The sequence below is a fragment of the Periplaneta americana genome, chromosome 16 (assembly GCF_040183065.1).
Source record: "Periplaneta americana isolate PAMFEO1 chromosome 16, P.americana_PAMFEO1_priV1, whole genome shotgun sequence".
NCBI lineage: Eukaryota > Metazoa > Arthropoda > Insecta > Blattodea > Blattidae > Periplaneta > Periplaneta americana.
Window position 1 is genome coordinate 186542570 of NC_091132.1, and position 27305 is coordinate 186569874.

At 35.4% G+C, this 27305-nt stretch overlaps 1 protein-coding gene across 1 annotated transcript in view; it reads right to left on the reverse strand.

Moving 5' to 3' along the window:
- The window catches only part of LOC138692243 (uncharacterized), a 180655-nt gene that overhangs the window by 71817 nt on the left and 81533 nt on the right, over window positions 1–27305 (reverse strand). The window contains exon 4 of the mRNA XM_069815379.1: window positions 8514–8695. Coding sequence (XP_069671480.1) covers window positions 8514–8695 — 182 coding nt within the window. The remainder of the gene's footprint in view (window positions 1–8513; window positions 8696–27305) is intronic.

The window sequence follows — 27305 nt, forward strand, 5'->3', positions numbered from 1 at the left end:
CGTGTTGTTTTATACCGTTGTGCGCTTCAATATGTCTAATTTATTCCGGCCATGATTAATGAGTGTTGGAGCAGATGATCCGCAGCCAGGCTTCCTGATACACCTGAAGATCCAGGACCATCACGACAAGAACAACAAATAACACCGTCGAAGAAAACAGAAGATCTTATTTGCAGAGGAGCGTAGCTAAGAAAACGAAGTGTTAAAATTGTGTCTAACGTTAGAAATTCTATCCATAAAGTAATCGAAAGTTCAGGCAGTTTAATAAGTATAAATCTTAACCACTTAACATCGGACGCAACCGGCGGAGTTGGATATATGAGCATAGAAATTAAGAATTACGGTTCACCAACTAAAGAGAAAATAAACAAATTAAAACAGAATTCGGTAAGATAGATGATTTTATACGTGATTTACTTCGCCGAACAGTATGTGAACAGTACGCGAAAGAGATATCGCCAACAGCAAAACCGTCCTTAGCAACCTAAATAATGACATTATTCACAGCAGTGCTAAAAAGTTTTCTAACTTACAGCAGTGAATTAAATGTTTTTAATTCACTCTCTACATGACAAGCAACATATTAGCAATAGTAAAATGAACTTCTTCGCCAACAACACATTACCAAGAAAAGCCCTACAATTTAAAATTAAATTTACATGCCAGTAATGAATAAAATATTGTATAGCGCACTAGAGTAAACAGATTTTATACGTTCGTGGAAATTATCATCCAAGGCTAAGCTGATAAAATCTAACTTTACTCTTTTGTACTATAAATTCTATAACTACTCAATGATCACAATTTCAGAAAATTTTACCGGCGCAACATTCTTAATTAAGTATAAAATTCTGGAACTTCAATAACATGAGAATTTAACACTTAGTATAGAAGTCTGCATTTTTTTGTTTATCTAGGCAAAACATGTTAGTGAAAATATAAATATAAAGTGTTTTTAAAATAAGTTTGTTCATTTTTACACCAATTTTGTTGTAGTAATTACAAATTAAGGTATATTTACAAAGATAATATAGTCTCACTGAAAATCGCGGTTTCACGGAACACAGTTTAAAAAACGTTCGCAAATCACAATGACTTCAAGAATTGGCAACTCGGCTAAGGGTTTATCCCTTGCGCGTGCCTGCAGTTAACTGGTGAAGGGGATGAGGGAAGGCCGTCATGTTTCCGAGCCAAGTATAATTTATTATTAGAAATGTCGTTTTGTGGACTTAAATATGAGGATAAAAAGATGTTTTAAATTCTTGACTATCTACAGTTCCATTTGTTTGTTTTAAAAAGTGCTAGGAAAATAGAGAAGTTGTATAAAATAACTTTAAAAATTCTTTCGATGAAAGAAGCTTTTCTGTTTGAAAATATTGAAAATTTCTCTCAGAATGCTACATCACAGGAGGGACTTTCATCATTAGCCCCATAGTATTGCAGAGAATATACTATCCACCCTCAGTTAAATCAGACGTTTTATGTAGGCATCATCGACAGGTTTGCTGCTTTAAAAGATAGGAGGATTGACTTGGTATGCAAGAAATTGGTTGAGTCCTGAAATAAATTAGTTTTCCTGTTTGCATGTGTTCTAGAACTATTAAAATTGTACGTAATTTACGAATATAAGGTCTACTCATTATATTGGTAAAACTGTTCATGCATTTATGTGAACAGCACTTCACCTATTTTTTTGGCGGCGAGCCGCTACTGGGATAACATCTTCAAAAGCTGGACATTCTGCGTCGTGCGACAAGGGAAAATTTCCTGAAAATCGGGAATGTCCCGCCATATCGGGACATCTAGGCTTGCCAACTTATCCGTTTTTTTCCTGGATAGTCCCGATTTCGACCATTGCGTTCCGCGTCCCGAAATAATTTGCACATGTATCAAAACTCCCAATTGTATGGCATATCGGGCATTTATAGCTGATTTTTGTTCCTATCACATTGTTGGATTTAGTCTGGATTGGAAGATAATTCGCCTAGTCTCATACAGACATGCTTACGAATCAGAGAAATGGCTCTAGTACGCATGTTCAAGGCAGAAATTTAATTCTCGTTGATGTGTCAACAGAGTGACGGGTGCAATGATCATAATACAGAGCAGGTTTGATCACAGTACACTTACTGAATCATCTATCGGCTGCACTTTGACTTTAGTTTGCGCCATTCAGTATTATGTCCACTTTGTTCCACTTGATGCGTCATTTCGTTCCGGCGAGAAAGTGGAAAAAAGAAAGTTTTATACGGCCACTTCTACGACAGATATGGATATCAACGAGACAACAACAAAGACTTGTAAAATACCGCAGCCTCTCACGTGTGATAAGATCTGATAGCTCTGGTGATAAATCACTTAAGGGATTAGGTACAGCTTACAGCAGTAAAATTGTGGAAATATTCAACATTTTTTTTCCTCCATTACTGTATCTTGTACAATAATGAAAACTAGTAAAAAATATTTTTACGATTTAAAAAAATTATTTACATTTTTTTTTTTTTTTTTCAAAATTCAGTTCACTGTGCAGTGATGAAGCGTTTCCCACATAACTAAAAAACTATCCAACATTCTTTTATGAAATTTTTCTGTGTATTTATGCATGTCATGTCTACAATATCGTGCAAGATCACTTCTCTATCTTTGATAGATTGTCTGATAAAAAATAAATTCTTTTTAAAATGCTCAAATATCAGTATTTTCTTCTAACACAAAATAAAAAAATATATTATTTATTAAGGAATGTAGTTGAAAGAGCATGATATTGTAAACATGAGTTTCAGGAATAAAATAAAAGAGAGAGAACATGAAAAAGTTAACAAGTTTATGAGTTATGAGGGAAACGCTTCATCACTGCACAGTGAACTGCCACTATTCTGAATTTTGAAAAAAATATATATAAATATTTTTTTAAAACGTAAAAGAATTTTTTTTTCATGTAGCAGAAGGACAGTGTTTTACACGTACCAATTTTCATTATTGTACAATATACAGTAATGGAGGAAAAAAAAAATGTTGGATATTTCCAAAAATTTTACTGCTGTAAGCTGTACCTAACCCCTTAAACGTGGTTGAAATCTTTTGTGTAGGTAGGTTAGGTTAGTTCGGGTTAGTTCAGATTACCTTAAGTTAGGTTAGTTCATATTAGGTTAGTAATTACATCAATAATATAGTTCCAAGTAGCAAAGAGTTGACATTTCTTTTATAAGCGATTTATACTGTTTTTTAACATGTTTTATGGTCATTTTGGAAAGTTTTTGTAATTTTTTTTACATATGAAATGAGGTGGTTCTGTTAAAATGTACATATACTGTTCTAAGGCCCGGTTGCAGAAACACCGATCAAAATATGATTGGCAATCAAGGAGGGTTTGATTGGCCATCAGTTCTATTTCTGTTGCAGAAAGAACAATCGGAGATCAGTCTTCCATCAGATTTGATCAACAGATTTTTGCTGGTTAAGTCACTGATCATCGATCAAGTAGGCTATTTATGTTGTTCTGTTTATAATGCAGTTACTGTAATTATGTAGTAAATAGTTATAGCGTAACAATATTGTTTTCGACATAATGGATTCTTCTAATGAAGAAATTTTAGAACGAAAAAAAATATTAAGAAGAAAGCGTTTCCGTGATAGACATGAATTGTTTTTATGTATAATGACAGAGAATTTGAGCAAAGATTTAGGTTAAGTAAGGAGTCGTGTGTTTTGTTACTTTCAAAAATTGAAACAAATATATGCAGACAGACAAATCGAAACCTTCCACTTTCTCCTATGAACCAAGTTCTAATAATGCTGAGATTTTATGCTGTTGGAATTTTTCAGGCGGTCTTGGGTTAACTTGTTAGGGTCCACAAATCAACTACTGTATTTGCCGAGTAGTTAGGAATGTTACGTATGAAATTGCTTTGTTATGGCAGGGTCTCATAAATCTCCAAACTTCAAACAGGGAACGATTTGAAATCCAGAGAGAATTTCCAAGAGAGCCTAATATTGGTTGTATAGACTGCTCACATCCCCATCCAATCACCTGGTTGAAATGATGCCGAACTTTATCGAAATAGAAAAGGTTTCTTTTCTGTGAATATACAGGCAATTTGTTGCCTACACCATCATTGAAATTCTGGAATGTTGTAGCCCGTTGGCAGGGTTCTACACATGACAACACAATATTTTTAATGAGTACGTTACGAGCTCCATTTGTAAACAGAGAGATGGGAAATGGAATTATTTTGGGTTATGGAGGCTATGCATATTCCAATTTCTTGTCGATTCCCCTAGTAAATCCCACAACAGAAGCCCCCTCACGTTTTTTTTTTTTTTTTTGCTTCATTTTTGTTTCACTATATTGTAGTCTATATACAAATAGAATCCGCCTGTTTCCTTTCTACAAAAAGCAACAAAACATCAAAACATTCACTTGAACATTCACTTGTTTTCCTAGTCACCGCCCACTTGATGCATTCGTTTCGCGACTTTTAAAGAGCATCAAATTGGCTGTGGTTGTTAAATAGCGCTGTTGTCAAATGTATGTCTTTCTCAAATCAGCAATTAGTAACCTGAGACAAGTTGATTGGAGATTCACGTTTGTGCAACGCAATGAACAATCAAATTAATCAGACATCAACTGATTGGCGATTAGGGACTGATTTGATTTGCGTTTCTGCAACCGGGCCTAAGAGTACTACTGTTGAATATGTGGATTGAAAAGTGGAAATAATTAGTGCAATAAAATTCTCAGTAACGTTTGTGTCCCTAATTTTTACTTACGAAAGTTGGCAAGCTTAAGTACAGCCTAGTGGTAGCCTAAATCTACCCTCTCTGCAAACTGCTCACGATTTATTAAATAACCAAGAAATCCTATTTTTTCACCCCGACTAAATATAGCTTTTCTCTATTGTTTAAAAATGGATTTGTGGAGAATAAAAATTCGTATATTTTGAGTTCCGTTTCATTTAAATTTCATTGGAATTTGTTATTTTAGTATAATACCATTGGCAGAATCTGAATCACAACATGATACACAAGAATACACTACAGTTCTTAATTTTTCATCATCATCATCATCATCATCATCATCATCATCATCATCATCATCATCTACGACGTCCGACATCTCGGCGTCCTCTGCTTTGTAAGTTTTATTGACAGACGTTTTCTATTCATAGTTTCATTACCAATTCTTCAAATTAAACTAAATTCTGTTGAACATATTTTCATTCAGAAAATGTTGAACATTTTCTATTTAAAAAATATACAAAGGTTGAAAATTTTTCTGTTTCATTACAATAAGATTATTATTTTTCATGACGTTATTATGGATTTTGGTACAACAGAAATGATTATAGCTTTTTATTTAGAATTTGGAGAAACTGAACACCATTGTGAACTTTAGCTGAACAGAAGAGAAAGAATGGGTTAGGTTTTATTAAACATTAGCATCCACTTCCATTCCGTGATTAATTTGCAAATACTTTAAATTATATTAAAATTCCTGTTTCGAACAAACCTAATCTATGAATTCAGTCTAGTATTAGAACACATTTCTTTTCAACGAATTCAATTCTCAGGGTGTCTCAGCTCATTATGACATACTTATTGCATCACATGGTATACAGGGAAGTATGTGGTCATTTAGCGTCCAAAATACCACTGTTCCGTTACATACTGGTCGAAGGTAAAAAAGGTAAAGTTATCCCCGTCACACGCCATGAAGGCAGTTGGGAGGCATGGAAGTAGAGCCCCATGCTTCGTAGGCCTACTACATATTTCAAGATACCACTGTGCACCTGTGGAGTTATATCGTACTGTTATTTCGGAACTGTTATTTGGAACCTAGTATTTTCAAGAAACTGGAACAGTTGGAACTGTTACGAGAAAATAACGTTTCCCATCTCAACTGCACACTTTGTGTAATCAAAAAGAAAAAATGGACAGAAGTCTCCCTAGTCACTGCCCATTGTTATCCAGCACTTCTGAATGGGACCGATATTGGGAAGCCAGAAGACAAATGGGCCAATGAAATTTTTTTTCAACATACCCAGCCATTAGAAAGAAAAGAATTTTGAACGTGGATTTGATAAATGTTTGAGAACATATAAGATTACAGTACGTTGATGAAACGAAAAAAAATGTGCTAGTTAGTCTTGGCAAATATTAAAATAGCCTACAATACTAATAATCCGACGTTGTAACCAGTTTTGGTTTCAATTTGTTCCGTATATACATAACACCTTTTTTAAGACAACTTGTAGTAAATTTGCCATTCCCCAACAAGCTACAAAATGGTCAGTCATTTTACTCAGTTACGAAATACGTTAATGGGTTGGGTTTACCTTTCATATTCAACATGGCCAACTGCGTAATACTCCGTCAGCAACAATAGTAAGTAAACGTTCAGCTGACAGGCGGATTTCTTTCAAGTTTTAACATTGATTTAACCAATGTCAGAGATCACAAACGTTGATAAAACAAAAAAATAAGCTCGTTGGCAAATGTTAAATATGTAACAATCGTCTTTATTATCACAGGTGAAACTGGTTGTAATGATTATTAATTTGACGTAATGTCAGGAGAAATCTGAAGAACGTTTGTGAAACTTGTCGAGTACACGAGACACGCTTTACGCTATGGCTAGCAGTACGACCTTGACAGAAAGGAGGTTAGAATGTGCCACAGACGGAGTTAGGCCCGTAACACACTTGAAGAATTTTCGCCAGCGAGAAATATGTTGCGAGAAAATTAAAAAATTGATAACATGGATTCAAATGGACGTCCACACACTGGAAGAGATTCTCGCTCGAGGCAAAAACCTCGCGCGAGTTTCTCGCTGAGATCGGTAGCTCAGCGAATTTTCTTGACACATTTATCAAAGATGGCGATGAATTGTATTGTTTTTATTTGAAAATGAGGAAAGATGGCTGATAATTGCAGTCAGAAACTTATCGAACTTGTACGATGTCACCCATAGGCCTATTTATAGGATACACGGGATGAAAACTATAAAAACACGAAACTTAATGAAAAAATCTGGAGACAAATATCAGATTATCTGAAAATAAATAGGGCTATATTTTATTTTGATGAGATTTAATAGTACGGTATTGATTAAACATTTGAAATAATGTATCTATATGTCTTAACAGTTTACATAATTTTAATCAGAATATAGCAAAAAATCCTCTATCATGTAATGAATGGCAAAAAACTGAGGTCCATTCAACCTGAAATAATGCCTAAACGTATCATCATTCAAATCGAAACCAGTGTCCAAAACTCGCCCTTATTTTCATAAGATACAGTGTGATTTTCAGATATTTCTGGCTTTAATTTTAGGCCTACTTCTTTTCATGAACAAAATATGTTCATGTAACTCCATTTCTCATCATCTGAATACTCAGATTCAACATAGCGTTCGTACGTAATTTGTATATATTTAAGGCTGTGTATCAAAGCTCAAGTCCATACTAGACACTAGTGACTAGCAACTAGATGACTTGTAAACTACACACTAGGGAGCTTTGGACATGTATGCTTGAAACATGGCCTTCTTCATAGACTATTTTTCTAAAAACCATGACATCACGGTGCAGAACTGAATTAAGAAGGCACTGTTCTAATGCAGTTTCATTACGAATTATGTGGAAAAGATAAGGGCTTAATATAGTACAGTAATGTTTAAAACAATGTACAGAAGGTACTAACAATATCAGTGTTCAAAGTTAACGTGTTATTCTACATGATATTTACATTATTTGACTTCCAAAGCATCATCAGATTTCATAACCCCAATTGCTGATGAGGTATCCATGTTTGTTTAGTGAACAAGTCAACAATCGAGCAAGCATTTTCGTTTACTAGCTACTACGGACTTGATTGCTATGCACTACGTAGCTTTGGATCATAACTTCTGACGTCATATCCAGCTATTTAGTCAACAATCTAGTTCACTTCAGCTGAAAATGTAGCTTTGAGACACGGCCTAAGTACGACAATATACGTAAATACATAACCTATAATATTTCCCCCAACGAGTGATTACTATAATCAGAAAAATGCTTTCTGCATGAAGGCAGTGCATAGATGATCATAGCGAGGTGTGATCTGTGATAGCGAGGACTCGCCAAGTGTGTGGAGGAAGGCTCTTCGCCTCTTTCTCGCAACACATTTCTCGCTAGCGAAAACTCATCAAGTATGTTAAGGGCCTTACACAAAAAGTAATGTTTCTAGATTGTTGTGGGATTATTTCGATAGGTCGAACTGTGAAGTATCGTGCGTGTTTCTTGGTCTTGAGGAGATCGCACTGCCTGTAAGTTAATGACGTGTTTGCATGCAGTCCCATTTCCATAACACAAAGCCATGGGAAGTTCCCACTGCCTGACACTTCCCACATAGTTTCACTCGACTTTCTACCTCTTCCTGTCGGTCACAATCCACAGGTTAACAACCTGATGTTTCTCACCACTGCACTGTTCCAATTCATAGAACCATTTTAAAATACTGAACTCACTCACCGGGAACTTGCTGGAGTGCGTGTGGAGTCCGGAGGCGGTTGCAGCGGGGGCAGGCGCAGGTGGGGCGGCGCCGGGGATGGCGGGCTCTCCGTACAGCGGGTAGGGCGGCATCCTGTAGGGCGGCGGGGAGTAGCGCGGCTTCGGGGGCGGCGCGGGCTTGTACGCCCCATACCCGTCCACCTCTGCAACAGACACACACGGCTCAGCCTCCGGGTTGGGCGGCATGGCCCCGGCGCGGCGCAGACGGGCTTCCTGCTTCACCCTGCGGACGGCGGCCATCGGACCGCCATGTCACGACTGAAGAACAAAACGTAAATCGCCGCCTCGCCGCTCACTTTCTCCCCCCACCCAGGGTTATGAAATTATATCAAAGACTCTGTTACGTCACGCGCGCTGTTGCCAGCTCGCGCAGGCACCTGTTGAACCGTCTTCGACGGCCGAGGTTCTAGGCAGTGTTGCCAATTCAGCGGTTTTCCCGCTAAATCCAGCTTTTTTGGATAACCGTCTCGTGGGTAAAATTAGATTAACCCGCTTAGCGGAAATACTAGCGGCTTTTAATCTCTGAAGTTTCTGCGAAATTTAAACTTGTGCGCTATACCACTTATTTTATTATTATTATTATTATTATTATTATTATTATTATTATTATTATTATTATTATTACTAAAGGGTGTAAATGATATGTTGTTATTGAAGTGTTCTATCAGAGAAGAATTATGTTATGTCAGTGAAGTGTGTTGTGTAAGTGAAACGTGTTCCTGTCAGTGAAGCTTTATAGTTTATAGTGGCAGTGCAAAGTATTTGAACAGTGAAATGTTTTTGAAGTGTTAGTGAAATCAGGATAGAATTAGTGAAATGTGTCGTAGTTCCAGTGCAGTGAGTGAGTTGACAGCGAAATGAGTGTAATGTTGAAAGGTACTTGTGCAGATATGAACGTATCATACTCGTGGGTTTTAGTTCGATCTTAGTTTTAAGATACAAATTAGAATATTTCAAATGTTATTTTAAATGATCGTTTCATTTCATTTAGTATATTCCCTGTTATTATTATTATTATTATTATTATTATTATTATTATTATTATTAGTATTAATTATTAGTATTATTATTACTTGTATTTTAATTAATAAGTTTGTTATTGTCATTATTGAGTGTAATTAGTTACCACTGCCACCGGGTATATACCCATTGCAGTGTAAATAAATACATACACATACATACATACTTACTGGCTTTTAAGGAACCCGAAGGTTCATTGCCGCCCTCACATAAGCCCGCCAGCGGTCCCTATCCTGTGCAAGATTAATCCAGTCTCTATCATCATACCCCACCTCCCTCAAATCCATTTTAATATTATCCTCCCATCTACGTCTCGGCCTCCCTAAAGGTCTTTTTCCCTCCGGTCTCCCAACTAACACTCTATATGCATTTCTGGATTCGCCCATACGTGCTACATGCCCTGCCCATCTCAAACGTCTCGATTTTATGTTCCTAATTATGTCAGGTGAAGAATACAATGCGTGCAGTTCTGTGTTCTCCATTCTCCTGTAACTTCATCCCTCTTAGCCCCAAATATTTTCCTAAGAACCTTATTCTCAAACACCCTTAATCTCTGTTCCTCTCTCAAAGTGAGGGTCCAAGTTTCACAACCATACAGAACAACCGGTAATATAACTGTTTTATAAATTCTAACTTTCAGATTTTTGGACAGCAGACTAGATGACAAAAGCTTCTCAACCGAATAATAACAGGCATTTCCCATATTTATTCTGCGTTTAATTTCCTCCCGAGTGTCATTTATATTTGTTACTGTTGCTCCAAGATATTTGAATTTTTCCACCTCTTCGAAGGATAAATCTCCAATTTTTATAGTTCCATTTCGTACAATATTCTCGTCACGAGACATAATCATATACTTAGTCTTTTCGGGATTTACTTCCAACCCTATCGCTTTACTTGCTTCAACTAGAATTTCCGCGTTTTCCCTAATCGTTTGTGGATTTTCCCCTAGGATATTCACGTCATCCGCATAGACAAGAAGCTGATGTAACCCATTCAACTCCAAACCCTGTCTATTATCCTGAACTTTCCTAATGGCATATTCTAAAGCGAAGTTAAAAAGTAAAGGTGATAGTGCATCTCCCTGCTTTAGCCCGCAGTGAATTGGAAAAGAATCAGATAGAAACTGGCCTATACGGACTCTGCTGTAAGTTTCACTAAGACACATTGTAATTAATCGAACTAGTTTCTTGGGAATACCAAATTCAATAAGAATATTATTATTATTATTATTATTATTATTATTATTATTATTATTATTATTATTATTATTATTATTATTATTATTATTAGGCGGCCGGGTAGCTCAGTTGGTAGAGCAGCTGGCTACGTACTGGAAGGTCCGGGGTTCGATCCCAGGTGGTGACAGGATTTTTTCTCGTTGCCAAACTTTCAGAACGGCCCCAATGTTCACTCAGCCTTCTATAAAATTGAGTACCGGGTCCTTCCCGGGGGTAAAAGGCGGTCAGAGCGTGGTGCCGACCACACCACCTCATTCTAGTGCCGAGGTCATGGAAAGCATGGCGCTCTACCTCCATGCCCCCCAAGTGCCTTCATGGCATGTTACGGGGATACCTTTTTTACCTTTATTATTATTATTATTATTATTATTATTATTATTGTGAACGTTACTTATATACCTGACACTATATGATATTGCTAAAATACCTTGCAAATACCTTAGATTTATAGTATGGAGTACTCGAAATTAGATGTGATTACTGGTAGAGCTAGGCCCATATGTCCACCCAACTCGTCCCAAATACATACCTTACTTATATAATAAAATGGATGTGCTTGAGTGAAGCACACGGTCATATTTCATGAATGTGACGTATTTGAGGTAGAGAATGGAGGGGGTTTCAGTGTCGCCAAATAGTAGTAATACTACACACCTAATCTAACCTAACCTAACCTCTCGCATAATACTACACACCTAACCAAACCTAACCTAAACAGTCACATAATACACACATAATATAACCTAACCTAACCTAACCTGTCACATAAAAGGCCTACCACACACCTGTAGTAACATTCCTCAAGTTTAGTATATGAATTGTATATGCTTTAAATTGAATAGTAATCTATATAGCTCTACTGATAAATTGTTTTTGTTTGTAATTTGAAGTAGTTTGCATGATATGTATTATCAATTTCTGTATATCACAACTGGTTGAATTGTTTATGCCTTAAATTTAATTAAATTGTTTTGTATTATAATATAGCTCAACTTATGAATGATCGTTTGCGTTTGTAAATTTAATAATCTGATTGGCTATGTATTGTATACTTTTAGTAGAGCCATCGATGTAGCTCAGTCGGCAGACTCGCTGGGCTGCTGATCCGGAGCTGCGTTCGGGCTTGGGTTGGATCCCCCTTTGGACTTTGGTTTCTTCGGAGGTTTTCCCAGCCGTGGGACTGCAGCCGGATGGTCTATGGCGAGTCCTTGGCATCAACCCCTTTGATTTGATTACCTGGTTGGGTTTTTCCGAGGTTTCCCCCACCGAAAAGGCAAATGCCGGGTAATATTTTGGCGAATCCTCGGACCTCATCTCATCTCACTACATCTCGCCAAAATGTAAAAAAAAAAATGTAAAAAAATTGTACAAAATTGTAAAAATTGTAGAAAATTACTAAATTGTAAAACTATAAAAATTTGTAAAAATTGTAATTGTAATATTGTAAAATGTTGACATGTTCCACATCTTAAAGCTTCATTGCTCATGTAAGATCTATGGAATAAAATAAATGAATGAATGAATGAATTAGTATCATTTCGTTTGCATATATTGCCATCCCTGCTAGATGCCGTGTCGGGTGCCACCTAGTGGAAGTGGATCGTGATGTCGGGGAGAAACTTTCATCATTACATTTAGTTCGTTCAGTACGTGTCTTGTAAAATAATGAATGTGTTGATGTAGTGGTAAACTTATGTGCAATAAGAACTGAAATGTGTTGTGACTGTGACTAAAATGTTCAAAATTTGCTTTATAGCGCCACATTGGCAATGATAAAAGTGTGCAATATTCGTTACATTGACGGGTGAATGCTCTACCTTGACCTATGGTTATTATTATTATTATTATTATTATTATTATTATTATTATAAAATAGGTAATAAATACGGATTAAAATCTAGAGATTTTTGCTAGAAAATCGCGGGTTTTCGAAAGCCATCTAGCGGGATTATATGAACAAGTGTTGGCAACACTGGTTCTAGGCGCAAGACAGAAGTCTCGCGAGGGTTCCGAGAAGAGGGAACAAAAGAAGACGCGAGCGCGCGCGGCCGACCGAAGTTCCGGCCGAATAATTGCTTCCGCCAGAGCGCGGTCACCTTCAAGTGAGAGTACGACTCAAACCCGGGACCGGGACCGCTCCGACTTCCGTGGAGCCGTTACGGGCAGGTGTTTCTGGCGGAAGAAGCCCAGGGGTGTCGCAACTTCTCCCTCTTAATTCGTTCAACATCGCTACCGGAACTTTACATTTATCGCCTTTCTTTTATTTTGTTTATTTCACAGAATAAATCACATTCTTTTGTTTTGTACCCTTGATCAAGACCGTCTCCAATACTCAGGCCTTAATACGGAAAAAAGATGGCCGCCGCTGCGGTCCAACCATTTCCATTTATAAAGACTGTTCCGCCATGTCGTTATGTCAAAATAGGGAATAGATGCATTATAGGGGCCACCCATCACACATTATACGCAAAAAAAAAGGTCAGCGGAAGTAATGGTTCGATTAGCGTTTTTAGTATTCGATATTTGATAAGCATTAAATGCTACCAAATTAAAAAAAAAATAAACAGTTTGTTACTACTGATGTGATTTTAGTCACTTTTTATTATATTTTTGGTCCAGGGAAAAATATTTTGCTATTACTGCCGTTATTCCATTTTGAAGTAGGCTACAAGTCAACAATATAAAACTGACTGTTAATTTAGAAGTTGGAAACATATTTTGTGCGAGATCGTGCGTATTTGCTTGCTTACCGCACAGAACCAATACGCGGTAAGTGTGAAATACCACATTCAATATTCCCAACGTAACACACATAACAATTTCCCTCTTCTTACCGCTTAAGCGCGACATTCATTTTACTGCTTTAGGCTTTTAACATATTATTTTTAGAGACGTTTAACATAGTAATAATTATAAATTGGAAACTTACCACTGCAATTTCACCTAAATTGCACTGTTAATTATTGTTTTTTAATATTTGCAAAAATTAAGTAAAGTCTACTACTCCACGAAAGTTATTGCATTCCTGATACAAGCAACATTAAGGAAGCCGTCAAAAAATCAACGAGATTCCAGATGCCGATGGTATTACTGCAATATGTTATATACATAACATTGTTAAAATATTAAAATGAAAAATAAATCATTACATAACCTTACCGTTTGTTTTAAGTTCGCATTTATAGACTGGGGGGGGGGGGGGAAAGACAGACGTATATCACGGCCTGCTGGAGTATAGTAAACACAGAAAACATTTTATAGCAACAATGTTGAAGAAACATATTTTGGTGTTCCGAAGTTGCCGTCATTAAACAGAAGCCAACATGGAGATTTCATTGCAACTAATTAGAAATTCGTCTTTCAGGTATGTAATAATCGATCTTCGCACAAAATAATGTACGATACACGAGCGGTATGTTTGTTTTCATGTTCTCGGAAATTAAAAAACCTCAACTACGTTACGCTTTTTCAATCTTTTCCTCGACCATGAAAACGTCAACATACCGCTCTTGTAACGTATATTACTATTATGTCGATTATAACAACAATACATATCGATAGTAGCAATCATACCATCCAACCAATAAGGAGATTGGCCCCTATAATGCATCTGTGCTCAAAATGGTTAAAGTTTTCGTAATTATTAGGCTGAATTACTAAATTTTGTTTTAAATAAACGTACAGCGTTAATTTATGAGTAATATTAGATTAAATTTCAAAGGAGAGACAATAAGATAAATACGGTACGAGTAGAAACACATTGCTATGAAGTTATGAACTTGACAGTGCGAACGCAGCCTGAAAATAGTTTTCAGTAAGTCGAAAACCATACCCTGAACTCCGTACAGCCTAAGTTACTGCAGTAAATGCATTCACTAATAGTTGTTGGACATACAAAAAAAAAAACACATACTCAAAATCAATAACACAATTAAACAAGGTCAGCTACTGCTACTACTACTACTACTACTACTACTACTAATAATAATAATAATAATAATAATAGTAATAATAATAATGATAATAAATCAGCTTATATTTTATATTTTTAATAGATGGATGTTGACAACCAAGAGTCCTTAGCCTAATTTGTCTTGAATTTCAATCCTTTATGTTTTGTCACTTTTAGGCTTAGGCCTAACTCTTCATGACTTCTTTTCACTTTTCTCGATAATTTGTTTGAAATGTTTTTCCCTCGTTTCAACATCTTTGTATATAGTTATTAATGATGGAATTTCTTCTACACTATCATCTTTCATATTCAAGAAAATAATATAGTCACCTTAAACAGCAGTCGTAAATGAAACCACACTTCTTTCCTGAACATCACTTTGAAACTGAACAAAAGTGCTAATAATGTCCCTTTCACACCATTCCCTGAAAAATTCTTCTTCTTTCTCTATCTGTTCCCCTTTCCGTTGATGTGGATTCTTTCTAGGCACTAGAATGACCGACAGTACAGTATGAAAGTTGGTTAGGAAATATGGTTCTTTAGGCGTCATGGGTAACATTCGAAATTTCCCGAGGAATACGAAAAGCATCACCATTTACGATAGGAAAAATATCTTCCCTAATAACTAATCTACGTTCAAAATGTTTTATGTGTAACACTGTCATTTTAGGGGGATAGGAACTGGCCACCCTACCCCATTATTTCTTGCCTTAGTTGCCTCAAAAGTGATGCCTTGTTGGTATCATTTGGTGGTTGGTGAGGTTCAGACCTGTCTTCGGAGAGTTAACTAAACAACAAACTGTAATTTCCTTAACTATTGTCACGATTATGCACCTAAACCATTTGTCGCGTAGTAAAGTGTATTTTTCGGGAACTTAAACGCTGAAATATGAGACACAGATCCACTATTAGAATTACAACACGAACGGCCCATTTCACGACGTAATTAACACAAGAAAACTTCATAACAAAATCACGTGGTAATCATGCTTGGACCGCTACCGGCGCCATTTTGGTCACTATCGATACCTGCAGTAAGGTCTGAATATTGGAGACGGTCTTGCCTTGACAATCTGGCAATGAGTTTTTTCTATTATATCGTTTTTACATTTATCGCCGTCTAGTGGTCATAGCTTCTGGTTATAGTTCATGAGGTCCCGGGTTCGATTCCCGGTTAGAGCACAGGAATTTTTCCTTAAAGGGGATTATTCCTGTGTTCGTCCATGGTCTGGAATTTACGTTAAGTTTAGATTTAAGACCTCTCCTGGCACCACATTATCATAATCATCCTATCACATCATCGGGGTAATGTAACTCCGCCTTCCAGGCGCCCCAACATCAGAAGAGGGTTACAATTAAGCCACGGCCAGGAGAGAAGACCAGAAATGCCGAAAAGACAAAAAAAAAAAACAAAAACAAAAACAAAACAAAACATTTATCGCCGTCCTTTTGTTTTGTTTGTTCCAAAGAGTAAATCACATTCTTTAGTTATGTATCCTTAACAATCTGGCAATGAAACTTTATATCACCGTTCTTTTATTTTGTTTATTCCATAGAACAAATCACATTCTTTTGTTATGTATATATTAATTATACCCTTGACAATCTGGCAATGAGAGCGTACTGTTAAGAGTCCCATTATGAGTTGATACACTGGAAGGTCTCTTTCTGATTGGCTGGAACCAGTTATCATGACCTCCATTAATTTATTAATAATTAAACCTAATTTGCACATAAATAATACAAACAAGAATCGATAAAAATAATGAAGATAGGCGCCCACTTACCGGAACGAATCAGTACGCCGTGTTCTGAATTTTATTCTTTGCATTATTTTAAATGGAGCATCGCCCACTTGGCCGTATGGCCGTACGGCCTCTGTTCAAGATCGAAATAGAGAATGTCATGGCAAATATATCGATTGCAGGGCCTCCAATCGCGGTAATATTGTAGGTATAACGAAATGGGTGGCGCGAAGCTTATTTTATCAAGTCCAACAGTATGAAGAGCTTTATAAATTATGAAATTAGAATTATAGCAATTTAGTATGGAAAAAGATGAGACTGGGAAAACTCGAAATTAACCAGGTATGTCCTTCATAGTTTATTTAAGTTACAGAGTTATTCATTTTATTTCTAGGATCACTTCAGAACACTACAATGAAATAATGCGCTCTAGCGGTAAATTACAACACTATTTCATGATTCATTCGGAAATGCGGACAAGTGAGCAACACTAACAAAGATGCGAACGCAACGAACGATTTTTTTTTCCGGTAAGTGAGCGCCTACCTTTAATCTTTTTCCACTAGCAAAATTAAGTTCATTTTGCATTTAAAACCATTAAATGTTTATCTGATCGCATCACATATTAAACAAATTATTATAATGATCTGGCAATACTTAATGACTAGACATGGAAAATCAAATCACTTTTGAAAAGTAAAACCATATAGTATAGACCTATATAAAACAAACTTGATAAATAATTAGACTATATAATATAGCTACTATTCTATAATTTATTTATTATAAGAATACATTATACATCATTTTAATTTTTCCAACTAATTTATCACTGAGGAATAAGGAAAACTATTACCTTGGATTTACTAGAAGCAAAGTCTTTGTAAGTACCTACAGTGAGGATCACGTAAGTGTAGTTCCTAAAGTCTAATTTGGCCGTCTCTTCAGTGTTGCCAACTAATACCAAATATCACCAAAGAGGGAAAAATCACAATGCTACGTACTGAAATAATAATAATAATAATAATAATAATAATAATAATAATAATAATAATAATAATAGAAATAACAGAAATATAATTCATTGATTTACAGAAAGTTGTTGAATGTGTTAAGTTAAACTGTGTGAATGAAGGTGAATTATATGAAGAATTTTGTTGTTCTAGGGATGCATTAAAATGTGCAGTGTCTAGATAATGCAACCAGAAATGGATGTCAGTGTTTACCACTTTAAAACCAAATAATGTCAATGTTCCAAATTTGACCAAATCAGTAGGTTTTTTCCTAAGCATCCTCTGTAGTAATCAGTGGCGTAGCGCCTATGTAAGCTAAAAAGCTTAGCTTCCCCAGTTAAAAATAATTTCATAATAAACCTCCAGTTTATGGACAAAATTATTTATTAATTTTAATAGAATTTATATTTACGCGTTAAATATTGTGATGCGGCAGATCAGGATGATTTGTGATGCAGCAGTAAACAAGAAGCCTGCACACACCAGCTTCCAAGCAGACTGGTTTCTTCTGTGTAATCCACCCTGCAGATTTTCCATCCCTTTCTAACTAAACTACCCTAGTCGCAAGGCTCGCAAGAAGCTAGCTTTAACATTTAAAATAAGTAGTTTCCGACTTATCCCTTTTCGTCAGTTGTGTTCAGTTGAAGTGTTAGTGTGCATTGTGGCTGATATAATAAATAATGAGCGAAATAACAGTTCCTGACACTAATTTACTTGAATTTTTTAGGTCAATTGTATTATCAAGACTGACTTACGAACAAAAGTGTGATTTAAAAAAGAAATGACAGAGTCCCTTGCTGTCAATGAAGGACACAAACAAAAGACAGAGGCATAGTTACGTAATGATACTAATATTGTGATTTCTCTAAGTATGACAGGGAGTGAGCTAATGTTAAGAGATATGTGTAAACTGTGGAATCATATTTTACTAGGTACCATTTGAGGTCATATCTTGTTGGTGTTACTTACGATGTTCCAACCAATCTTCGACTGCTGACTTGACATTGACTACTATTTATTTTAAGACTGTATTTTTGTAATACGTTTTCTCATATTGCATGAAAGACAACTTGAGTTGGCTTTCCCTGCTCAAAATTTCATGCTACGCCACTGGTAGTAATGTGCATACAAAGAGAATATTTTCTTTCATGAAGAACACAGGGACAGATATTCGAAATAGAAGCAGTACAAATCTCATAAAAGCAGAAATACAAATTACAGTCAACATCAAATATTCCTGCACACAATTTTTACAATTTGTAAAAAATTATGTAAAACTTCTCCATGAATCCAAATCTGTAACAAAATACAATGAGATTTGACTTTGTTAGAATAGGCCTAAGGGTTTTCTTTAACAAAACTAGTGTCATTATTTGTTGATTTCTTGTATAAAATTTTGTCGCTTACTTAATCTCCCGTATTTTCTTGAAAAATAGTTGGCAACCCTACCTACACCACAACTTGCTAGGTTCCCCTCCCCCCGAATTTCTAACTTTAACATTGTTTGATTTTAAACTGTGAGCCCTGAAACTATTTCTGGCAAGTATTACCTTCTACCGAGATTACACATTTCAGTGCATCTCTGGAACACCTTCGATCATGAAAAAATTTAATGTTTCAAATACATTTTTTCATTGTGCAAAAATAAGGGAGAAAAATCCTCGAAGAGAGAAGCAGGGAGACTTAAATCTAGGGCTAAATACGGGAGACCCCGGCAAATACGGGAGGGTTGGGAACCCTAGTTGCAAATAAGATGCCTTTAAATAAATATTTTGTTGCTGTTGTTATTAAATCCAAGTGGTATTTTGTACATGAGCACTATTTCTGTTCACCGACTTATATACACAGGTACACGAGTAAATATGTAAACACAGTTCGGAAGCGTGCGGGGACAGACTGCACCGTGAACTGTTGATTCGCAACTTGCTCTCCGTATCAAGCTACTAAAATTGGCGTACACTAATTTGTATTCAAAGTTACCAAACGGAGGACTTTACTGATGACAAATCATCGTATAGCGCGTTCATTTGTTTGTTGCCTGCGTGGCATATTGTCACATAACGTACCTACTTAAGAGAAACAAGGTTCACTAGGCAAAATTGACCGATCATTTGTCGTTGCCATCAAATTTCAATTCTGCTAGTCCTTACTCTCGCCTATGTTGTGAAGGACAGAATATTATAACTGCTCCCACCTCAAATGGAATTTCTCCCATCGCCCAAGTGTAACGTACAGTCGAGACAAACCGGAAGTATTACAGGTCATATGGTACTATACACTTCGCACAGGTTGCCAACATGTCGGTACAATACATATACGGTCTTACTAATAAACCGTCTATAGTTTTTATAGAGACATACGCAGAGTTGAGACAGAAAACGTTACTAATAAACCATGCATAAGCATAGCTGTATAAACAGTCTGTAACTATACAATGGGAATTGTTTTGCAATACGTAGTTATATTATACGAAACCCCTTGTTTAAGCGTTGTATGTAGAGAAAAAATGGCGGCCCGCTAACAGCTGTTCGTATTGACTGTCATTTTATGATGATGGTTGCCTTGTAACCACAGAAGAACAAACCAAAGAGCAAGAATAATTAGCATAATATTGCTATAGCTTGCACTCTTTGACCAAAATATAGTGTGGTAATCGATCAGAGCCAATTGTACTATCGATACTTAACACGGCACACTACAGCAATCTGCCGGATGCAATAGAGAACCTCAGATTTTCTATTACCTTTCGTAACGAAGTAATGACGAAACTATGACGTAGCTGTGTAACAGTTATACTGCTATATACGACCTATGTAGTGATTAAGAAATTTACACACGAATTATAAACGAGCTACTCACTGTACAAGTACAGGGACATCATTTTATTTTACCTTCAATTTTTATTGTACCTGACATTTGAATGTACTTCACTCCCAACCCTTCTACTAATTTAGTTCCAACTGTCCTCTACACACAGATCCAAGACCGCATATAGTAAACAGCACTGAGTTAGTGGGTATAGTACGTTCCAGAAATATGTTCGCGTTTTCCAGTGACGAAAGAGCTTTCAATATTGAATCATATTTTCGCACAGGTACTGTCCGTTTGCCTACGTCGCATCCTTATTTCCCCCACCTGCTTCTGCTCGCCCCTCTGTAAAAGCTGGGCTGTCTTAGCTCTTTTCTGAAAACTTTAATTTCTGTTAGGAATTGGACGTCTACGTAATATTATACAACTTAAATAAAAGGGCCTCGTTAAGTAATTAAATATCACGTGATTTTCCCCCTTTCTACGATCCTGCGGCATAACCACTTGGACGGACAGTAGATAGCATGTCTGAGTAATTTTATCTGTGCGGGTCGGGCAGAAGTGAAGATTGAATTTACAGTATGTAAGGTATACTCTTTTATATAGTAGGTACAGAATTATTTAAACATGAGTTACTAGTACGAAGGACGAAACTGGTAATTGGAATTAGATGCAATAGTATATAGTGCGAAAGTATGCACAAAAGAACTGAAGTCTGTATCGAAACAAATGGCCACCATTTTTCAAAAATATGTTTAAATATCCATATTATGATTATTTTTCAATTTAACTTCATTCTCTATATTGCACGCTAATGTGCTGTAGACAGTATAATATACACTGCATAATAAATACGTCCTCATGGACAGCTCAGTTCGTGAGTAAAAACACTCATTGTTAATACAGTACTGTATTTTGATTAAAGAAAAACCTAATGAAAATGATCAAACTCAAAAGTGCAATATTTCCTAGTTTACGTAAATGGAAAAACTATTTTTCTTCCCTCCTATACCTAGTAAAGTGATTTGTTTGTATATTACGTCAGTATAATCGAACTACAGTCGTGGAAGGGGGTAGCAAACTGTGTTTCCGGTTCTCTAAAGGTATAGCCAGGTTAATATTAAAAATGTTAGTAAAAATAAAATGATGTCCCTGTATAAGACATTTAAACGTCTGTATATAGAATTTTTATTAGTAAGACCGATATTCGACAAGGAAAACACGTTCTTCTCGGGAAAGGACCATAGTGTTTACAGTGGCGTTCGGTGAAATTTTATGTAAGGAAAGCAATAATACAAAATGTTATATGTATAGTACAAAACTGATACCAGCCGACTTACCTACATATATGCAAGACCAAAGCAATTCTCCTCTCTTTAGCAGCAAAATCATCGAACGGAAATAAACGAATCCGTATCGGCCAGCAAAGGCGCCTCAAGCTAAGAGTATGAATAACGAATCCGCCTCGAACAGGACAGGTGCTCAAAGAAAGAATTTTGTGACATTTTAAGGTTAGATAATTCACATTTCTCACAATTAAAATATAATTTCTGTTATACATGTCTTCTTTTTCGCTTTATGAATAGAGGAAGCAATGCTTCTCTTGCCTTTTATGTTTACTTAATAGATTGCAGAAACTCCGACAAATATTGTTGATCGTAGGACTGTCAACTGATAAGAGTTGAAAATAACTGTCATAATTTTCTTCAGGAATCGACGTAGCATTGACTCTGAACCTGTATAAAGAATATCCGGCCGGGTCACAGGCCAACAAATGCACAGCGACTTTCGAATGCTCTAAATAATACAATACTGTCTCTGGCGGCATTTTCATCCCCTCCCCAAACAGGTATTTCCGGTTTGTTCCGCTCGAGCGCTCACGATTCACTGAACTTACACACCGACCTGTTGGTAGGCGTAGTAAACAAACCCCTACCGCGCCACAGGCCAAAGCCCATAGTGGTCGAAAGCGAAGGTTATGAATTACAATTATTGTAACCACAGCGGTGGCAAGGCTGGTATTCATAGTCGACACTTTCGATTAAAGTGTCCTTTGGAAGACGCAAAGTATCATTTTTCCGTTGCACAGTCGACACTTTGGTGCAAAGGAACACTTTGGATGAAAGTGTACTTCCGACAACACTTTGAACCGAAAGTGTCACTTTGTAGAAAAATGGCGGACGTCTTGGAAGTTGTCGAATTATTTATTAGAAAGTGCGGAAGAGATGGCACAATTAGTGGACAATGTACGAAAGCGCTACATTAGAGATAGGCCTAAAGACAATCCCGTGGAATTTTATAATGATATAGAATTTAAGACAACGGTTCCGATTTGATAAAGAAACTTATTGAGACTGCTTATATTTTCGATGACTGGTTGACAAAAAGGAATAATAGAGGTTTGCCAGTGCCTCCAATAATACAGTTATTGACTGCATTAAAATTCTATGCTATAGATATGTACCATACATTAATAGTGTATATATAATATTATAGTTCAGGTATTTCTGTAGTAACATTCGTATATTTATAACTTCAATTCGATGAAGTGATATGTAGGTAGATATGCCTGTATAACATATTTTTTATTACTGAAACGAATTTTTTTACTTAAATAATATTAAACTAACTTCAATCTAATGTAGGCATAACTATCTTAAATTAGCATTGAGAGACCTCACGTGCCTGCCTTCTAAGCAGATTCCATAATTATATTGGGTTTAAAGTGATTTTGATTTTTGTTGACTACCTGTATTTTGAGATAAGATTTATCTTGATGTTGAAATAATCATTACTGTTTTGATAATGTAATATATTTTCACGCCGGTAAGCAATACATCTGATATGGCTGCTTCTGCTGAGACACTGTCTCTAGTTCATGTGCAGTCATAACCTCACCATGAAAAGAGATCTCATACTATTAGGCCGATTTTGTTTTGCATTGTAGAAAAATTTGGCATTCAAAATATTTCTGAAGAGTAGGCAATAATGGAAACGAGAGAGAGAAAATAATAATAATAATAATAATAATAATAATAATAATAATAATGGCAATAGTAGTGTGTTTATTTCATTCTTTTTTTTTTTACTTCTATTCACTATTCACGAAAAAGACAAACATGAAAATAAAGGAAATACAACGATATATCAATGAAGCAGACACGTATAAAACCTAACCTAACGATATAAATTTAATGATTATGATTATATATATATATATATATATATATATATATATATATATATATATATATATCTTCACACACACACAGAAAACTTAACCTACTCAATCCAACTTAACCTGACTATATAAACTAATAGAAGATATGTACAAAATCTAACCGAGCTATATAAATCAGTGGAACGGATACATACAAAACCTAACTTAGCGACATATATCAATGAAAAAGATATGTACGAAACCTAATCTAACTATATAAATTAATGGATCAGCTATGTACTGCACAAAACCTAACCTAATTTCACCAGCAGTATCACTAACTATTTAATAAAATGTTATATATCTGAACAGACTGAAATAATCTAAACTATCGGCAACAAAAACTAGAAACTGAAATAAAACAACTTTAAATACATATTTTCTTCCTCGCGCAATCAATAGGCTCCCAATTCAAATCACAAGCATTGTAATTTGTAGGTTACACATTAATTTGTTATTGTTTGTTCACTTGTTTTGAAAGGCATTGTGGGACTTCTGTTACCAACCAAATTGTAACTCTACACTTTGCTGGCGTAAAGTGACACTTTGTGAAGTGCACTTCTTCAATCGTCTATCAATACCACTAATATGAAAGAGCCACTTTCGTCAAAAGTGTCACTTTGCAAAGTATATTATGCAACGAGCCTATAATGATAGTAATTAAGAATCGAGTATGGATATTAATGAAACGAGCGCAAGAGAGTTTCATAATTTTCATACGAGCTTCTTAATTACCATTATAGGCGAGTTTCATACGACTTTTTATGCTCGACCATATTTCTAACTTGAAATTACCGGTATTCAGATGTATACATTTTATTTGTAGGTATCTGACAAGATCGGAAGTGACCTTGTTCTAGGTCGTGAATTGTGAGATGTGCGCAGACGCGAAAGTATTGATTTTTTCCGAGGAACAATAATGTCATTGACCTTGACGTAGTCCCGTTAAACTTGATAATATTATAATATTATAACCTTGATTATTGAATTCGACATTGAAAAACGAGATGACAAATTGAATTTATTTGAATATTATTTGCAATTAACGCTAATTATTATAGTAACAGAACATAACCTTCTGCGAGAGTATTGGATTTCCGGCCTCCGTGACATTTCGCTAATTCTCTTTCGATTGCATATCCGAGAATAATCGATACTTGCGGTTTTATAACGGTACAAAGCTGACTTGTCATTGGCTGAACACATGTAAGCTGAGTTATCATTGGCTGAAGACCTGTACTTTAATGAGTAGGTGTACTTTAATGACATGCATTAAAGGACTGCTACCGGGTGTATAATTACTACATTTCGGCATGGTCGAGCATAAAGTGTCTAATATGAATATCAGCCTTAGTGGTCAGGCCTTCAACCTGTCGAGAAGGCGGTACGGGTTCGGCAGACTGGATGATAAAAGCTTCTCAACAGAATAATAACAGGCATTTCCCATATTTATTCTGCGTTTAATTTCCTCTCTAGTGCCATTTATTTGTTACTGTTGCTCCAAGATATTTGAATTTTTCCACCTCTTCAAATGATAAATCTCCAACTTTTATATTTCCATCTCGTACAATATTCTGGTCACGAGACATAATCATACACTTTGTTTTTTCGGAGTTTACTTCCAAGCTATGCATCTACCTGTTTGCTACTTGTATTGTTTGAAAACTCATAATTAGATTCACATTTAATAACACTAAACTTCTATAATACCCATCTATTTTTTACAACAAATCAGTATTTTTTCTTGCAGTTTTTCAAGTGAGTTTTGAAACGAATTCCAACAGTAAACCAAGTAGAATGAATTTAAATAACTCTGTTACTCATAATCTTGTGTATTTGTGCTCTGGATCTCATATTATAAGCCATGTTTTGTATCTGGGACTTTGAATATTCCAACGGCCAAATTTTCGCTTGGGTAATTGTACATCCCTGTCTCACTTGGACGGAGCAAGAAGGGGTCTTTGAAGAGCTGGAGTACAGCAATGTCAATCTCAAATGCCACCTCAAGCCCCGTGTACCTGGTAAGGTTTATTTATTATACTCCAATTTTACAAAGAACCCTATTTTACCTGAGATAGGTATGTTAGGGTTATAAATCTATACTAATAATAAATCTGTAGCCGAAATTTTTCTGGTAATTTTCGATTTTCCAAAAATAATTGGTCCTAACATATATAACCGAAAATCGCTTCTTTGAAATTTTTGTTTGTATGTCTGTCTGTCTGTCTGTATGTTTGTTACCTTTTCACGCGATAATGGCTGAACCGATTTCGATGAAAATTAGAATATAAACTAAGTTCGTTGTAACTTAGATTTTAAGCTATATGGCATTCAAAATACATTATTTAAAAGGGGGGTTATAAGGGGGCCTGATTTAATAAATCGAAATATCTCGCTTATTATTGATTTTTGTGAAAAATGTTACATAACAAAAGTTTCTTTAAAAATAATTTGCGATAAGATTTATTCTTTGAAAAATTTTGATAGGACTGATATTTAATGAGATAAATGAGTTTTAAAATTAAAATAACTGTCATCTAAGGCTGTGTAATAAATTAAAAAAAACAAATGACTTCGTCTATAAGGGGCCTTGGACATCAACAATCGAAAGCTATGAAAGATAGCCTACAGATAATGTTTCTGCGTTTCTATGAAGTAATATCGGAAGCTAAATTAACCGATTTGTATAATTAATTATTAATTCACCATTGGAAAGTGTAGTTTCTCTAGATGGAAATAATGCTATAATGTTATCACAGTAACTTCTGAGTGAATCGAGGACAGGTAAGATTAAAATAGATTCTCATGCACAGAAAACTTGATAGGCTATTCTGTATATTCGTTTCCTGTATTTCCTAAACTAATTTTTATGACCAAAAGAGTGGTCTCTGGATCAAAATGATGGCATTTTAATTTTTTAATTCAATTTAAATTAAGTAACATAATAAACGATTTATCCTTCTATCAAACACGAATGTTCCCTGGATGAAATGTCCTATTATAATTATATAATTACTTTATATTTATTTCTAACGGGTGCAGCGGAGCGCACGGGTACGGCTAGTACATAATAATAATAATAATAATAATAATAATAATAATAATAATAATAATAATAATAATAATAATAATAATAATAATAATCTATACTAATAATAAATCTGTAGCCGAAATTTTTCTGGTAATTTTCGATTTTCCAAAAATAATTGGTCCTAACATATATAATTAATCACCCTGAAACCGAAAATCGCTTTTTGGAAATTTTTGTTTGTATATATGTCTGTCTGTATGTTTGTTACCTTTTCACGCTATAATGGCTCAACGGATTTCGATGAAAATTGGAATATAAATTAAGTTCGTTCTAATTTAGATTTTAGGCTATATGGCATTCAATATACTTTATTTAAAAGGAGGGTTATAAGGGGGGCTGAATTAAATAAATCGAAATATCTCGCTTATTAATGATTTTTATGAAAAATGTTACATAACAAAAGTTTCTTTAAAAATAATTTTCGATACGTTTTATTCCTTGAAAAATTTTGATAGGACTGATATTAAATGAGATAAATGAGTTTCAAAATTAAAATAACTGCCATCTAAGGCGGTGTAATGAAATAAACAAATGAATTCGTCTATAAGGGGCCTTGGTCAACAACAATCGAAAGCTATGAATCATATCCTGCAGAGAATGTTTCTGTGTTTGTATGAAGTAATATCGGAAGCTAAATTAACAGATTTGTGTAATTAATTATTA